The following is an 18,738-nucleotide window of genomic DNA, read 5'->3' as shown; positions in this document are numbered from 1 at the left end:
GAATCGAATCACGACCTAATTCTAATATATCCGATTTGTGAGCGCCAGATTTTTTTATAGTTAACGACAAAAAATCCAAAGGTTCTGAAAATAAAGATATAATGAATTTCTTAGTAAGAAAATACTCTCGTAAGGCTCCAAATTTTAGTAGATTTGAAATGTTTACAAAAAGAACATAATTTCAATCAAATATGACCTTGAAAAATATATAAGAGAAACAGTCACACACCTCACACATAATCATAACTTATATATTAATAAAATAATTTAGGTACTCTACCAAAATCAAAAGACATGTGTTCACAATGTCCAACATCATTTTCAATATATGCACGACGCCTTCAAATCCAGTTTTATTTAACGCACTTGCTGGAAAATAAATAGCGAGGCAAGACAGTAGAAGAAAATTGTTATTGCATGTCTTCTATTATTGCTTAGGTACCCCACGAATAAAAATCTAATGGATTTAGATCTGGTGTACGGACTATGGCATTATGCCACACCAGACATTTACTTTTTAGAATGTTTCACTATTAGTTATAAATCGAAAATTTGGATTATCTTTAGCCCAGTATCGAGGAAGCCACGCCATTAGTCGTGAATGTTCGTCAGTAAATAAAACACTGTGATGAAAGAATCTTTTTTAATCAATTTCTCGCCCATTGTTAAACAAAAGTCCAAACGACGATCATCATCTCCATCAAGCAATTTATGATTAAACGCTAGTTTGAATGGATAAATTTTGTTGTGTACTAAAATTCTTTGAATGTGAGATCTGCTAATATCTATGTTTTATGACCTTTTCCTGAGTAACACCTTTGGATTGTCCTGTACAGAGTCCATAACTACAACAGTAGCAGCATCGTTATAATTGTGTTATTTTTTGTCTTTTTAATACTCTTTACATCAGTGGTATCGAATTTTGTAATTAGCTTGCGAACCGCTTTACGAGTTACAGTTACATTTGGATACGTTTCATTAGAAATTTGAATTGCATATCGATATGAAACATTATCGATTCCATAACATTTCACAAGATAGATTCGTTGCTCCGGGGTTAGCAGTATTAATAAAAGTTATTCGGTGGGTGGTTAAGAATAGTTATTTACACCATAAAGGAGGTAAATATTATTTATCAGTCGAGGACGACTTTGCGCCCGAGCGGAGCAAGGCTGGCTGAGTCCGAGACTGGTAAGTTATACTTAACTGCTGTGTGGTGTATAACATTNCAATTTCCACAAAGTGACTTGTTACGATTCTCTCCAAGGGCTACTTAGATACAATCAAAATATGAAGAAATGTATATCTCGTCGCATAATCAAGTTATTGAGTGCCATCTAAAGGTGTCATAAGGAAATATTGTAGAATCAATAGTAATTTTGTTAGGATGATTACCTTTTACTTCGATTATGCCAAAAGTGGCAGCTTTTAAAATTATTTGTAATGTCAGAGGTGACCATATTTAAATATACTTACTGAATTTATTAAGAAATCAATAATTCATAAAAATGTATATATGATTCTGATTTCTGGTAGAAATTATCAGTACAGCTTTATAGAGACAACAGATTTATCATATGGCGCAAGAAAATATGTGTGACATTGGATTTCTGTGATGTCACTATCCTTAAGACAGTAAACTTATCACGATGGGATATTAAATCAAATACAATACTCACCATTTTGTAAACGTTCGCATAAAAAAGTCGAGAGGATTTAAGTCAGGCGATCGCGGTGGCCTTGCTGCAGATCGTCTTCCTCCCCAAAACGTCATCTGGTGTAAATAAGGGATTTTCAGCATTTTATTATAACAACCATTCACAAAATCTAATCCGTAACGTATAATTCACTGATACTAATGGCTGTATACGCTGTAGATGATATGGATGCATTAGATCAATATAACTTGCATGTTGATAAGATTACTCCAGCACGATTTGCAGGAGATTTCCTTCCACAATATATAAAATTTGTTCCTCAGCTGCTACATACAGTATAACGTGGGTTCCTACGACTTCTATATCCTCCACGATTTGGTCGCAAATTTACTCTCTCAAGCTGTCGTTGAAAAACTATCAGAAAATATTCTCCACAATAAAATTGATGTAAATAATAAACCACTGTAATAAGAGCACTGTGAAACCACAGTAACACTGAGGAAATAACCGCACAAAAAGTTTTTAGATACAGTACACTACTATCGTCCATTTTAGGTAGTGTAAAAGCTATAGATAAACCTTTTGCATTCCAGTTTTTCTATGATCCTCACTAAGAGAGATGTTTAAACTCTGTAAANTTATGACCTTTTCCTGAGTAACACCTTTGGATTGTCCTGTACAGAGTCCATAACTACAACAGTAGCAGCATCGTTATAATTGTGTTATTTTTTGTCTTTTTAATACTCTTTAGATCAGTGGTATCGAATTTTGTAATTAGCTTGCGAACCGCATTACGAGTTACAGTTACATTTGGATACGTTTCATTAAAAATTTGAATTGCATATCGATATGAAACATTATCGATTCCATAACATTTCACAAGATAGATTCGATGCTCCGGGGTTAGCAGTGTTAATAAAAGTTATTCGGTGGGTAGTTAAGAATAGTTATTTACACCATAAAGGAGGTAAATATTATTTATCAGTCGAGGACGACTTTGCGCCCGAGCGGAGCAAGGCTGGCTGAGTCCGAGACTGGTAAGTTATACTTAACTGCTGTGTGGTGTATAACATTATATCTGCTCCCACAGTTATAAAGGGCTCATGAAATAAAGATTAGGTTTTATTTTTTGACATTTCTTAATCAATTCATTTTGACATTATTCGAAATCTTGCAAAGTCGTCTAGCTTGTTTGGATTTTGTTGTTTCTAAGGTGTTTATAAACAAAGCTACATACAAGTTGCAATTTTGCTAGTTTTGAATTATTTCTAAATGAGTGATTTTCAAATAGAAAGTGCAGCAAATGCTACCTGCGAATTTTTATCACCCGGGAAGTCGAAAGTGCGTTACAGACGAGCATATAGAAATTTCAAAGAATGGTGCCAGAACAAATAGTTATTTACGTAACAAGTCCGGAAAATACTGTTTTTTTTGGACGAGTTGACAAAATTCTAGGACGAGCCGTAGGCGAGTCCTGGAAGTCTGCGAGTTCAAAAAAACTGTTTTCGGACGTGTTGCGTACACTATTTTTTCGGCAACCATGTAGAATAACAAATTAATGAGACACATTTCTTTATTATATTTTTTTGTAGAACAAAATTTCGAACATTTTAATTCTTATTTGTATTAAATATTGAAATTCGAACAGAAGATAGGTACTAACAGAAACATTCTAATTCTTATTTATATTAAGATTTATAGTAAAATTTGAGCAATTGCTAATATTGAAAGGGTTTAATTTGTTTGAAATGCTTGGTATATTTAAATGCCTTTTGTAGTCAGAACAAGAAGGTAAAGTTTCCGTTTCATATTGATTGTTTTCATCTGATAATTTTTGAATGGTCTTGGCAATTTTAATTTTGTTTGTTAGTGAATTGTCTATATATCCTTCAGCGACATTGGTAGACTTCCAGCCACCGTGTCTCTTCAAATTTGTGATGTTTCCACCATTATCAGCAAATATCGTCGCTGAAGTTCGACGCATGCTATGGCCTGTGTAATTTTTAGGATTGGGTAAATTTAAAAATTCTGCAATTCTTAATCCGAGATTCCCAAAACTGTGGATACCAACGGGCTGAATCGAACATTTTCCTTTTTTGTAATTCACGAATAATCTGTTATGTGGAGTATGGGATGGCCGTAAAGATAAATATTGCCTATACAACAGCAGGTTTTCTTGCCCAATTACAACAAAATTTCTCTCAATATGTGTTTTAGAATCTGGTATTTTCACGAGCAACATATCTTCTTTGTCGTTTATTAGATCAATTGACATTTTTGTTAGTTCTTCCCGTCTACACGCACCGGCTAACCCAATAATTGTTGCTACCTGAAAATGAAGCAAATTAAGTTGATACTTTTATATCCTACAATCGTAATATTTTGTTAAAATTACCTTTAGCATTAGATATGTTTCATTATCTGCTTCTCTAATGAATTTGTTGATTTGCTCGCTGCTGAAGACTTCTGATTTCTTTGCTTTATAACCAACATTCTTCCTTTTAAGAAATGCGATTACCTTTGGGAAAGTGGCTATGTTTACATTTTTCTTCACTAAAATGGTACTTTTCAACATAGAGTACATGCTCCACAGGGTAGAGGATTTGACAGTTTCAGATTTTTGCGCCAAGTAAGCTAAAATTACATCCTCTGTAATAGTTTTGCATTTCTTCATATCCATCCATCTCGTGAACAAATCATAAACGTTTTCGTACCTGGACTTTGATTTTTCAGGCAATAATTGTGCTGTAGCAGCAGCTGCTGCATTGGAAATTTCGTAAGGCACATTTTCAAACTCACTATCGCTGTTGCTTTCCATAGTTTATTGCGACAATTGCGACCAAAAACCATGCAAACTTTCGAAAATTAAAATGTCAACTAATTTCACTTCAGATAGCTGTCAGTCGTTATTTCGTTGCTATGGTAATGTTCAACTGCATTTATCAAAATCATACCTTCCAAGATTTTCATATTCACAATGACAACAATGATGTGATTCTTCCCGGCCTAGTCCGGGAAGTGCGTACTTCCCGGACTAGGCCGAAAAAATGCTACTTTCTCAAAGAAAAAGCGTCCGGGAAGTAGAGTTTGTGGAATGAATACTCAATGATGAAGTCAACTATTTTCATAAAGGAGAACGTGGATATATCAAAATACCCCAAGCTGAGAGAATTTTTGGAACGTAAGAATAACGGCTATACCTAAAAAGTCAAGCGTTTTTACAAGAGTACAAGTCAACGATTTTCTCGTTTAGGCACCCGATAACACATACTTGCTAATGAAGGTAGTGAAAGTCTTAGGCATTGCAGGAGCATGCCGTTCTGATGAGTTATGCAAACTTATTTTGGACGTCAATTTCAAAAATTTCGATGACGTTATTGTAGTTACAATTCCAGATTCTAAAAATGGTATGTCACGTACGTTTAGAATTACTTCTCGTCTGGGTTATGTTTCTCACCTAGAAATTCTCAAGAAATATATCAAGATTAGATTGGAAATTAAAACTGAAATTTCACGCTTTTTTATGCGTTATCAAGCAGGTAGATGTTAAACCAACAAGTCGGCAAGAATGCACTTTCTATGATTCCTAATAAGATTGCACAGTTTTTGAAACTAGAACATCCTGAAACATATACAAGCCATTCATTCCGAAGAACATCGGCAACGTTACTGACTAATACAGGAGTTGATTAGCAATCAAGAGACATTATGGGTGGAAATCAGGCAAAATTGCAGAAAGTTATGTTGCTGACAGTTTAAGTACCAAAAATGAAATAGCCAGCAGGATTTTTTACAATGACACTTCAACTCCAAGTTCTAGTAGTACGTCGCGTCATGCTGTTTTAATGGACCAGTCAGATAATATTGAGCCACCGGTGACTGAAATGGAGCGGTTAAATAATTTTGAGAAAAATGTGACAATCAGTAAACGCGAGGGGAATAATTATCCAGATTTTATAAATGTAACTAAATGTAACTGTACAATTACCATAAATATTCATTCATAATAATTAATAAAATGTAATGTTCATCAAATGTTTCAATTTATTTGTTCATAAAATATGCATTTATAACTCGAAAACGCTTTTTTCCCAAGGGAGGTAAGTTACCTCCCGTTGTCCATAGCAACTTCCGCTTCAACGGTTAAATCCACTTACCTCCTTAAAAACAATGTATTAATTGACATTAATAAGGAAATATCTATGTGGTATGTAAGACAGTTAAAAATTGCGTCGTCTTTTTATTTGCAAAATGTGATTATTGTGCTTTTCTGACTAAATCCTGTATTTAAGCATTTCTTGAGATCTCGAACAACTTTGTTAACTATAGTACGATCGTATTCGATGCAAAGTAATAAATCATTGCCTATCAAGGGAATCAGTGCAACACATTTTATAGGGGGTTTTGGAAATTAAATAATTTCTTTAAGCATTATGGATTAATAGTTATATATTTATGAAGGAAAAAATGAAAAACAAAGGCATCTCCTTCGCACATTGGGCGGCAGGGCATTCTCCCTCATGACTTGTGTCTTGTGTTTTTTGCGGTGGCGCGCGTGCCGGCCTGGCGTGGTCAGTTTCGTTTCGGTTGTATTGGTGCTGCGTGTTTCTCGCTCGCGATATTTGTGAGGTTATAACTGTTATAAGTGCAATTATATTTCTTTCGGGCTATATGTGTGTTTCGCGCTATTATTTGAGAATTTGTGAGTGAAATCATATTTCTTGTGCTCCGTAACAAAAGTGTTTTTAGTGTTTTATTTGTGTGCTGTGTGTGTGTTTCGGGCTGTTGTTTGTGAATCGTGAATGCTATTATATTTTCTGTGCTAGTGAAGTGAAGTTTTTTGTATTATTATTGCTCTGTTGTCGTTATATGGATAAATGGAGGCGGTGCCTGGATGTTCGCGAGCCGGATGTACTGCTGTGGGTACAAAAAAATCTATATTAAGTTACAGAGAAAAAACGATAATATTAAATGTCTATAACCCTTTAGAAAAGGATCATCCCATGAAACTGAAGACTGGTTTGGTGGAAATGTGTTCTAGATATACTGGAGTAAGCGAATTATCTGTTTTCAAAATTTTAAGAGAGAAGAAAATTGAAGGAGACGTTAAGAAACCTAAAAAAGGGGGTGCAAAGAAGAAATTAATATTAAATGAAGATGAGAAAAATGCAGTTTGGCGTACAGTACATAAATCATAGAATTTATATTTTGTTTATAATTTGTTAACATTTCTTGTTTGATAGAAAAATAACTTATTTTGTTGAGATTGGTAGAGAATTGTTGTTAGTGTTTTCATTTGATAGAATCATATCATAGGATTTATATTTTGTTTTCATTCTGTAAATATTTATAGTATATCTGTTATACAAGGTTTTTGCTTTGAAACTTCGTTCTCCTTATAAAAAAAAGAATCGTAATGGGGTGCGATGAAGAGATCAGTTCACGTCTGGAACCCTGTTCCTACAAAAATCCCTTTATTCTCATAAACTATTTGTTTTAAATGTAATTTATTATAAATCCAATTCGTTATTTAAATTCCACATATGTACTACATTTCACCTCTGTACGCGCCACTGTTTATTGTTCCCTGCTCTACGATCAAGCTCGCCAGGTTAGTATTTGACGTATAACCGACCACTTCGTACACTCGATGCACCTGGCCGACTACAGCTAGTACCAGAACACAGTGCGTATGCGGCGGTATTTCAGATTTTACATTCAATTTAATTTTAAATTTGAAACGGTTCATCTAACGCCTCCTAAAAATGATGACACGATTTTCCTTTGATAAAAGACCGACAATTTTTTGCTCTACTTTGCATCGAATACGATCGTACTATACAGTTTTTAATGAAAACAATAATTAAAGGCATTTTGCTTTTTAGGTGAAAATTTCACATTTTGAAATTGTTTGAACAGCCTGTATGTTTTATTAAATATTTGTTTACTGCCTATGGCTTCCCAAGATAAGCAAAACTTTTTATCAAGAAAAATCAACAGTGCGATACCCCATCCAGGGACACACTTTATACCTAATGAATTATCCGCTGTAATTTTTTTAGTTTCGGTGAACTCATGTGTCTCCCGACATCGGCGGGGCACGTGGATCGACTGGGGTTTTCCAATAACTGGAATATGAAGTGCTCGTCGAGATATACCGACAATCGCATCTGTATTGAGCCCGGATCACAATGCGCGAACTTTTTCAATATCTCAAGGGTATCAAATATATTATAGATTACAGCAAAAACTCCTCGAGTGATTCCAACATCAAAATGAGATAAAATCGACGTCGGCCGAGTTCCCGCTCCGCTCGGGGCTGTGGAGAAATGGATATCCTGGGTATCCTGTGCGATTGCAACATCCCGCGCCCGCAGCAGCGGAGAGCGACGGAGAGAGAGCAGGGAGATCTATCTTCCCCTCCCCTACCTCGTATCATCCGGAATTTGTTCTAGAACTGATATTAAAGTTCGTCTCATACAGATTGGTTTTTATGATGAGGATGCGTCGCACGCTACAGGTGCAGGCAATATTGAGATGTTCTAATAAATCGTACGGCCCGCTTCTGCGAAACGAGAAAGGCGCGCTAATTCATAGATGGGGTCAACGTACCAATTTTGACCGTATGTTCAATATTCCCACAGACAATATAGCTTATCGCCACAGACTGCGTGTTAAATGTTGGAAATTGGCAACCCGAAATGGATGCAGGGTTTTGTTAGCCGGCATCCATCAATAAAATTTAGCGTGGTAACTCTTCTACTTGGTAATAGGCGGCAGTTCTAGCGGTGGCTTTGTTGCCAAATAATAACTGCCAAATAAATTTAATGCATTCAATTATGTAATTAAAGAGATATGGAACTTATCTTTTGTTTGGAAATCACATTTGTCTTAAATGCTAAATAAAATAAATCAAGTTAGAATTAAAACTATGAATTTACCTAATTAAATATTTATTTTATATCACCTTGGAATGGGAGAATTAAAAAATTTTAAATTAATGTTTTTAGATTTGTGCGTCGACTTCCAATTTGGTACGGTATTAACACCTCTGTTTAAAAAAATTACATTATACAGGTTGTGTATTAAGGTGGATTGAAACATATCGTAAAATATATATATTTTTTATTTATTAATGGCCTGGTTGCCAAAAGTTGCTAAATGCGGTATTGACTGTTCCCAAAAAAAAAATTTTTTTTGGACATGTCCTTCAGGTGTCCCATCCACTGAGAAAAAAATTTTTTTTAGAAAACTTTTTTTTTTCGCCCTATATGTAAACTCTTCTAGTATGTATAAAAAGTACTTGTATAAAAATTGGAGACTGTATGAATTTTTTTCAAGGTACCCCAAACAATAAATAATTTTTTAATTTAATATTTATTAAGTTGACAACAAAAGGTTAATAATAAAATAACGAATGAACTAAACAATTAATTGTAGTATTTTGTAAACTAATGAACTATGAAAACTAAACCTATGTCAAAATAAACGAAAAATATGTATAATCAACTAAATTATTTGAATCTAAATTCTGATTTTGTGTTGAAAGATTTCATAATATTTCTGGATTGAATCCGAGATCTTATGAATCCATCTCTTTCTTCTCCACAAACCAGAGATGCAGCCTCAGTAACCAGTTTTACACATCTTTCGGTTCCTTGTGTATGACATGGAAAACTAGGTACATTCAAAAATTCAGCTAAAGCATCCTCATTTGATATGAAACTTTCCAAGTCCTCATCGGAGATGTGTTTTAAAACTGGAGGCTCGAACCGTTCATCATCCCAAAAAATAATATCAATATAATCAGCTGCTTCCATATTTATTACTGGTACACGAAATTTTCTGACAACTGATGAATCCTTATTATTTCTCCTGGCAGCAATCACCCTACGGCAAGCTAATTTTCGAATATGATGCCTATCATCAAATACCATTGCCAAAAGCAAATTCTCCACATGCGCGAAATATCCATTCCTTTGGATAACAGCATCCACAGTTTTTCTTAGGTGATCCGGCATATACCTTGAATGCGTAATTAGCTTCCACAAGTGCCGAGGTCCTTCACTGCACAATGATTTTGCTTTTATATTAAACCATATTGGACCATATACCTTCAAAATGAAAGTAACTAAATGTATCAAATATTCGGAAGGTTCTTCAGATGCCACATAGAGGCTAAGAATTCGGTTTGCAGTTGTCAGTCACCTGGAATGCACTACCGGCCCTGGTTGAATGGCAGCTAAATCTTGACTACATTCACCTGAAGATACAGCTTTTATCATATCAAACAAATATTGCTGATCCGTACTTAAAATATTTCTATCTACATCAGGAAATGAATTTCCTTCGATTTATTTCCAACTTCTTTGCGACCTTTGTTGAAATCATTGACGCTGGTGGGTCCTTGTTTGCCATAAGGCTTATTGTCTGGTTTCTGACAAAGAGATAGTATCGAACTATGTCTGCATTTGTGGGTAGTACTACTGGAGACATTTCGGAGGGGTTGCCAAACAACGGGCAAATTGAAGATTTTGTTGTTGGGATTCTGCTTGAAGTCATTGTGATTTGTTATATCTGGAACAAAAAAATAACTGTTGGTTGAAATAAGTACTGGAAATAGTAATATAATAAAAAACAACACCGTTTAGAAAAGTTTTTAGTAATTTAATCAGTAAGATAACAAAATATATGATACTGTTATTAAAAATTATATAAAATATGTTGATTCTTACCTAAATTATTCAGGGCACCTTGAAATATAATCCAACTGTCTCCAATTTTACATCTCCATTTTTTTGGGTGGTGGGGCACCTGAAGGGATTGTAGCAAAAAAAAATGTATGTCGAAAAATACTTATCTTTACATTTGGCAACTTTTGACACCCAGGCCATTATCATATAAAACATTATTTTTGTTCGATCCACGTGGGAGAAACTTACATTGCACTTCTTTTTTCTTTTGTTTTTATTATTTTTTTCATTATTTATAATTTTATTTCTTTTAATTTTTATCATTTTTTCATATTTCAAGTTTTAGAATAATACAGAAGAAAAAATAAATGTTTGTTATTAAGGTCAATATTTTAAAATTATATGGTATAGTAAGTAATCTCAAATGTAATTTTAGATGCGCTGAGCTACTGCTTCTTTTAATCGTTTTGGGAGAAATCTTCTTCGATCAAATTTATTTTAAATTTTCCCAAAATTTAACAAACTCTGTGAATCGATTCCCCAGCTTGTTCAGACCATACTCCTAAACCATCGTTGTTCAAGAGCACAATTGCTTGTTTCAAATGATCTAGAATAACATGGATTTTGACGGTTTGGGAAACATCTGTGCATTTTAAAGCATTACGGAGTTTTCAAATGGAGAAGAGATATGGATGAAGAGACATTTTATTTCCCAAACAAACTGCTATAATCGATATTTAGATAAATATATTTGATGACACCTGCAATTGGAAAAAGAAAATCTACGATGCTAAAAATATATATTATGTGAAATTTCAATTTTCCGAATGTGGATAGCAAAGCGCAATCTAATTACAATATAAACTATATTTTCTTGAGGATAAATTATGTTAGATTGAAAAAAAATATAGAATAACTAATTTTCATAATTAAAAGGAAATAAACTTGCGCGCACTCACTTTTAGTTATTTATTTAAAATTTATTACTTATACAAAATTTAAGACATTATGTATTCAAAATTCCATAAGAATGTTTTTAACCATCGTAATTCTTACCTATTGTAATCATAAAATTTTCCTATAAAAAAACAAAAATTAGAATATCTTACAAACAGGAGCAGTTAGGATTTCAATTCAAACTGCTTTTGACTCTATTTTCAAGTACCTACAAATATATCGCCGCTTTCAGTTTTTGTCGTCATTTTTATGCGATTTAAAGTTGCTTCCTGCCCATCGTGCGTTTCCGAGTTATACAACCTTTTTTACTGTATCATCTCACACACTTCTTGATTCAGAAATTTATTTTCAACATATGGACTTCGGACCTTTTGCATTCAACGCAGACGGAACATACAGAACCCGGAGTGGTAGGGAGATTTTTTAAATTATTTTTTCGATTCAGCACACACTTTTTTATTCTATGTCACACACCCTTGGTCCCGATTTTTTTTTCGACATACGGACTTCTGACGTTTTTCACTAGATCACTAACCAGAACCATGGGAGATTTTTTTATACTTCGAGTCATTTCCAAGGTACAAGCAAATATTGTTTTAGGCCAATTTTAAAAGACATTCTGTCGCCACAAGTCATACTCAATTTGGTTTTTAGTACTTCCTGTTTTTTAGATATTATGATATCACGATAAAAATAAATTTTTTTTTTTCTTTCGACGCCCTATATCCCGGTTAGGAAGCGGTGTACGACCTATATTGACATGCACTTTTTTGTTAAAAATTAAGTCTTCTATCAACTGTTAAAGTTAGTACGTTTAAAAAGTAAACACCCTGCATATTATACAGTGTCGACAATTTTGGTGATGCATGTATTGGTATCTTGGAAACTATAAGAGATAGGAAAATGGTTAAATGGCGAAAGTTTTAGACAGTTCTGTTGCTAAGTTAATGGCGCTTGCAGACCGGTCCTAGCCCTTCAGGTTTTTGAATTATTTTGAAAAATAGTTAATGTAGCGTTTTCGAAAATCGTCTGTAACTTTTTTATTAAATTTTTTGAGGAATTTCACTGTAGATTTAGATTTTCATTGCGACATTTCGGTTGCGAGAAACCATCACTCAGCACCATGATATTAATGATAAGCTTTTACAAAAAATTTGAGACTATTCTATAATAGTTTGGAAAAATTATGCGTTCTTGCCAGATTTATTAAAATATTGATTTTTGAGGTTGTTTTTGAAATGTTTTCTTACTTCTATACAATTACAGTAAAAAAAATAGTCAATAAACTGCATAGTCAAAAAAATGCTCTAGTTGCTCAGCTTAAAATTCAATATGGCGTCCATAAGAAAAAAGAAAGTTGATAATAGTTTCTCGCAGCCGGAACGTCGCAATGAAAATTTAAATATACAGTGAAATTTCTCGAAAAAACTTGCTGTGAAATTTTTTTTCATATTTTAAAAATTCCTCTAAAAAAAAGTTACAACTCGTATATCCCACCACATTTACTAATTTTCAAAATAACTCTCAAACTCGGAGAACTACACTGTAAAAAAATCGGTGTGAGTGAGTATTGAGTACATTTTCACTCAATATTGGTCATTTTGATCATTTTACTCATTTGCGATTATATTTAAACTAAAACTGAGTACTTTCACTCAAATATAGGTACTCCTTAAATAAATTCTTCTCGTAAACTCGTATTTGGTGCACTTGTATCTAAATCAGAGTAAATGTCCTCATTATTGAGTGAGTTTAAATGTATATTAATTTCGAGTAATTTGAATGGTACTGTGAAGATGGCACCACTTACATATTGCTTCTGTAATCTCAACCATAGTTGATAGGGGCCCGTTACATACTCCAGAAAAGCGTGATCGCCAGGAGAACAGGCCTTAGCCTGCGGCGGTGGGTCTCAGCTGGCGGGTCTCAGCCAAGACAGGAGGAAGCTCCGCGAAGTGAATTATTTTCCACACTGTAAATCCTAATTAATCATTTATGGGTGATTTATTTTTGCACTCAATATTTAGTTAATTGAAAACAAAGTCTGATTAAAAAATGACTCAATAATAGTTAAATTTAAATCACATTATAGAAAAAGTCAACTCTAAATTGGTTTTATATACTCAGAGTAGAGTCAAAAGTCGTTCAATTGATAGTTAGTAATAATTTGAATTTGAGTAAAACTCACTCAATCAGGTGTGGACAGAAATTGATACATTATTGAGTAAAAGTGAGTGAAATTTGAGTGAAATTTTGTTACAGTGTAATGACCAATGTCCAACAAAAAATATATTTTGTTTTAATTAAACAGCGGCACAAATTTGTATGTTGACCCTATCTACAGGCGAAGGATGAAATTCGAAGGCAAAAATCTTCCACACTCAAAGTTAGATCAAAACCTTGTATGGGCACAATTTTTCCGTAGTCGCGGTTTTCTAATCTAGCCCCGACCACATGAAAGCTGAAAAAACTTAATTACTTTCGTTATATCGCTGTATAAGGCGTACGACCTTCCACATTCCTAGTTTGCAAAATACGAGCGTAACTTTAATTAATCCACAAGAGGACCAAGTTTTAATGAGATATTTTTCAGGGGACATACTTTCTCTTTTACTACCGTCCCTGTTAATAATTAACTTGGTACTTCTACGCACATTATAATTTCGTGTTTCGCACAAGGAGCTTTGAAAGCACTATCGTGTCAGCAATTTTCGCTTGTTTGTACAAGTCGTAATGTGTATGTGCACGTTGTCATTATCCTACGAAGCTACCACGTAAATTCAAGGCCGCAGCATTCAGTAGTGATGTCATACCTCATACCGCCTTATATCAAGTATGAAAACTACACCAAAAGCGAAATGAAATACCAACCAAACTTATACTAAAGGCATATGAGTAAATAAATAAGAGGAGCACGCATTCACTGAGGCCATCTCGCGTAGGTGCAGTAAAACATTGTCCTTTTTAGAAATTGTTAAACAGAAATCTGCAACCACAGATCGAATCTGTAGGCTTTTTTTCGCGACTGAATATTGATGAATATCTGAATTGTAGTTACTACTTCTAACTCTTTTGATCTTAGTAGTCATATGGTAGTTTAAATCTCTTCATTCACTCACACTACACATACTACAACGTACCACTACACTCGCGAAAAAAAGCCTTGTTTGTATTTCCAATCTTTCAATCAACAGAAAATACAGAAATAGACTGTTTGAGGTTAATGTTTATGTTCAGGTAGGTTGTCGCGTTTTGTGCATTAATAATTTTTTTTTGTTTTAGACTTATGTAATTAGAATTATTGAATCAATCGTCTGAATTGTCTTACTGTTGTTTTATTCGTTTTTTATATCCAATGCTGTGCTCCAAATTGCAAAAGTATTTCCTACTATATGAATATCTGTAATACGTTCTATAGAAATAAAAGTTTCTTCAGAATTACAAAAGGTAGACAATTACTGTGGATAGAATCAGTTCGAAAATTATGTAAATCAGAATTTACTTCAACAAACACATTTTGAGTTAAAATGTTTAAAAAACAGTAATAGGAAGTGTTGTGCCGACATTATTTTTAGGATCAACTACAAGTTCACCTATTAATTGTAATAATATCACTCGGAACCTTCGGATAGAATCCAACATTCGGCAAAACAATTTGTTAACGCAACATTACAGATTTTCAGATTACGAGCTGCCAAACTTCAATTTAGGATGATTTTTCACCTCCACCTTTTAGAAAACCGAAATGCACATATTTAAAATTGTTATTTGCTATAAGTGCTATAAGTGTATGTTACATCGTACTGAAGAGAACCAATTATTTCGAAACAAATATATCTAACCATAATTTTTGTACATAAAGGCAGGTAAATAATTCTTTCAATTTCTTTAAAATTTGCAGTTTTTTATGGTTTCTTTAAAAAAATAATAATTACAAGAGTCTCCCTGTACATTTTTTTGATTCTAAAATTATTTTTTAATTGATAACAGAACGAATTTATATATTTGTAACACATTTAAATATCACTGCTTTAACTTTTTCATTTAACCAAGTGATAATTAAAGAGTTTCATAAGTAATGGGTCATAGAACAGATGATGACTATTAGTAGCTGTTTTATGATGTATTACTTATGAAATACTTTTTATTCTTAGTGTATTTTATTACATTTAAATTTACCGCCATTATGGTGCAGAGACATCTATTAGATAGTAGAGCTGAATGTTACTCTAATTATTGTGTTTTCCGATGCAGTTTCCTTTATTATTTTATGTTCTATGGTTTCCGAGTGTGTCGTTTGCTGCACCAGCTACAGATGGCGTACTCTGACACTGCTGCCGACAGAAGACACATAATAAAACCCTCTTATTTAATTACTCATATGACTAAACGTAAGATTAACACAAAATTCCCTAAAGATAGCAGATAGCAGGCCACAAACCCCTAGTACCCTATCACCATAAAATTCCTGCAAATATCTTTATAGTTTCTGTTCTCGGAAAAACAATTGGGGCTATTGTCGGTCTCCTTGAAACTGCTACCCAGGTACCTATTATCGTGGAATAATATTGTCTTTTGGCATTTCAAACATCCGGGCCCCACGTTGGGCGCCATGTCCTGGAATATAATTGGTTGTATCCCTAAGGAATATGTTAAGGTCGTCTTGCACCTACATACATGTGTCACAAGTTTTTAAAATTGTGGCAGTGTGATACGGGCCTTGAGACCTGTTAAGTTAAAATATTTTCAAGGTCATCGTACTTCAGGTTATACCGGAAATTGACAGCAACTTTCTTATTTTAAATGGAACCTCCTGTATATTATTGAATTTTTGGAAAAAACATTTATTTTTAAGTTGAAAACATATAGCACACTCGATACAAAATTTAGTTTTCCCGGAAACACAAGTTTATTTTTTGCGAATTTTGTAGAGGAGGATCTAATTTATCGGATTTGACATGAAAATTTTACAGGTTTTATACAAGGTGGCCAAAAAAAATAGATCGAGTATGGAGTTCAGAATATGTGGAAAACTCGAAATTTTTAAATGGAAACCCTTAATTTTTTTAACGTATTCGCATTCCACACTAAAATTGAGTGTACTTTGTTAAAGTTTCCCTATACCTAAACCCAGTCGTTTTCATTTTATTTACGAATAAACATTTCCCTTTTCCGAAAATTGTGTTTCCATTTGTTTCGCACCTTTTAGGTTGGATAAGAGTTAGTTAGTTAGATAAGTAACAATCAACATGACAACTGTCAATTTTTGCCTAAAAATCAAAATATCTCGGAAACCGTTAATCTTAAGTATGGAGTGTGCTATATCTTTTCAACTTATAAATAAATGCTCTTTCCAAAAATGCAATAATATACAGGGGGTCCCATTTAAAATGAAAAAGTTAGTATCTACTACGGTATAACCGGAAGTACGATGACCTTGAATCACACCATTACAATTTCAAAAAAATCCTTCCAGCGGTTTCCCAGATATCCAACGATAGAGTTCATGGTAACACACCTTGTATATACAATTATTTCTTGTAAATATACATATTAATCTATGTAAAGCTACAAGTTTTGACATGTTGATAAACAAAAATTACATATTGAGGAAATTATAATATTTCAAAATTAATTGTCACGAATTTTCAGTTGTGAACTATTTTTTTTTCTCAACTCAATAGACAACGATTAGTTTGGAGTTAAGAATAAAATCTATTACCGATTTGTGAAACGAATTCCCTGTTCGATAAAATATTATTTTATCATCTGGCTTTGGAACATTTGGGCATCAACTTTCGACGTAATCTTAAATTTTGAAGGACGTAGACGACGTACGGTCTCCTGCTTAACTTCAGGTGCGTGAAAGAGCCGGAATCGACCCGCCGCCGCCCGCCTTGGGTAAAGATAAATTCCAGATTTGCTAAATTAAACGTAACCGGCCTCGCTTTCGACCTGTCTTCTCTGTCAACCTGAATTCATGTTTTAATTGTGTTGCCCTTTTTCGCAAAAGTTAATTAACTGCCGTGTGTAAACATTTTACTTCGGAATTGTTTAACCGCCAAACAATTATTAAATTTACCAGCAGGCGGAGGAAGTAATAACTGCAAGCCAACTGCGCCAGGGACCGAAACACCCCCTGATTTTTTTTCTAATTTAAACTTTGGGAAAATAATTAAGGACTGAAAAAAACTGCAAGGCAGCGTGTTTTAATTGGAACCCGGTGATTCCGTTTTGTAAGGCTGTTGTATAAACTGCTACCAATAAGAAAAGCAGATTACTTTTTTTTTTTAATTAAACTATTTTAATATTAGCGTTGAACTTTTACTCCAGCTTAAAAAGTATTGAGCCCATCAAAATCGTGTATCAAAGGACCCCGCACAAACTTCATGGATTTGAGTTTCCAGTCGATTCGTCTGAATTTTTGATATGTTGTACTTGACACCCTCCTGATCAAAAGTGTTCATAGGCCCAAAGTCCGGAAATGAACAGTTTTCGAAGACGGAAAGGCCCAAAAGATTGAATATTTTCATGAATGTGGAAACATGGAAACGAGCACTTGAAAATAGTTATTATCCATTTTTTATCGGATTTAGATCGATTTGAGAATTCATAATATATTCGGAATGGAAATCAGTACGACTACCCATATATGTAAAAATATATAGGTTGTATGTACCATTTAACTTAACAAAGTTAACATTTTCGGCCACTTTGTTTGGACTTTATTTGTTTTTCTACTATCATTTTCGAAAAATTCATAAAAACTTGTGCAACTTTTGTATTTCACATTTTTTTATAACTATTAAAACAAAAGAGTTAAAGGGGGGTCAAAATATAGTAAATCACCCTATACATATTTTGAATAGAGTATAGACTCTTTAATCCGAACTAATTAAAATACGGGCTTAAAGAGATACGTTCGAATTACCGATAATTTGGGGTTAGTGGCTAGTAAATATGTACGTATCACAGACCACCTAGACTGGCCGTATCTAATTCCAATGCACGGGTACCAGTGAATGCAAAATCCGGGGAAGTGGAGTGTGGAAGGCAATCTGATCGCGCGCATCTTTAAGCAGATTCGGATTAAGTAATATTTTTATTACATATTAAACATTATATTGCATCTTATGACAAATATTCAATTTTAAGTTTGTAATTCAGAAAATAGTATATTTTAGTGTCATATTAAATAAAACTACAAAATAATTTAAATATATTTATTATCCTCTAAATAATATTAATTTATTTAATATTTGTCTTTTCGTAGATTTTACCGAATTAAATAATTTGACTTCATGATTTATTCGTACATCGATATACTTTTCACATTCAGCCCTTACAAGTTCTATTAAATGATTACAATTGTTAGGCAAATTATCAAATTGATGTTCATGCAAATTTTCAAATATGTTCACATTCAGAAA

The 18,738-nt window shown here is 33.5% G+C and overlaps 1 protein-coding gene across 1 annotated transcript; it reads right to left on the bottom strand.

The window, feature by feature from the left end:
- Nucleotides 1-3,304: 3,304 nt before the first annotated feature.
- Nucleotides 3,305-4,628, bottom strand: LOC111691487. The gene is made up of 2 exons (XM_023454420.1): nt 4,054-4,628; nt 3,305-3,987 (listed from the first exon to the last, which is right to left on the bottom strand). Exons 1-2 carry the CDS (start codon nt 4,474-4,476, stop codon nt 3,331-3,333), a joined length of 1,080 nt encoding a protein of 359 aa, XP_023310188.1. The 5' UTR covers nt 4,477-4,628; the 3' UTR covers nt 3,305-3,330.
- Nucleotides 4,629-18,738: the final 14,110 nt, after the last annotated feature.

This window comes from Anoplophora glabripennis, unplaced genomic scaffold (assembly GCF_000390285.2).
Source record: "Anoplophora glabripennis isolate ALB-LARVAE unplaced genomic scaffold, Agla_2.0 scaffold310, whole genome shotgun sequence".
Classification (NCBI taxonomy): domain Eukaryota; kingdom Metazoa; phylum Arthropoda; class Insecta; order Coleoptera; family Cerambycidae; genus Anoplophora; species Anoplophora glabripennis.
The sequence above is the reverse complement of the archived record's forward strand: the minus strand, read 5'-3'. Positions and strand labels throughout refer to the sequence as shown.

Coding starts and splice junctions, on each gene's coding strand:
- LOC111691487 (XM_023454420.1), bottom strand. CDS start 4,476: ATGGAAAGCAACAGCGATAGTGAGTTTGAAAATGTGCCTTACGAAATT. Junction 3,988..4,053: donor AAACATATCTAATGCTAAAG/GTAATTTTAACA, acceptor CTTCATTTTCAG/GTAGCAACAATTATTGGGTT.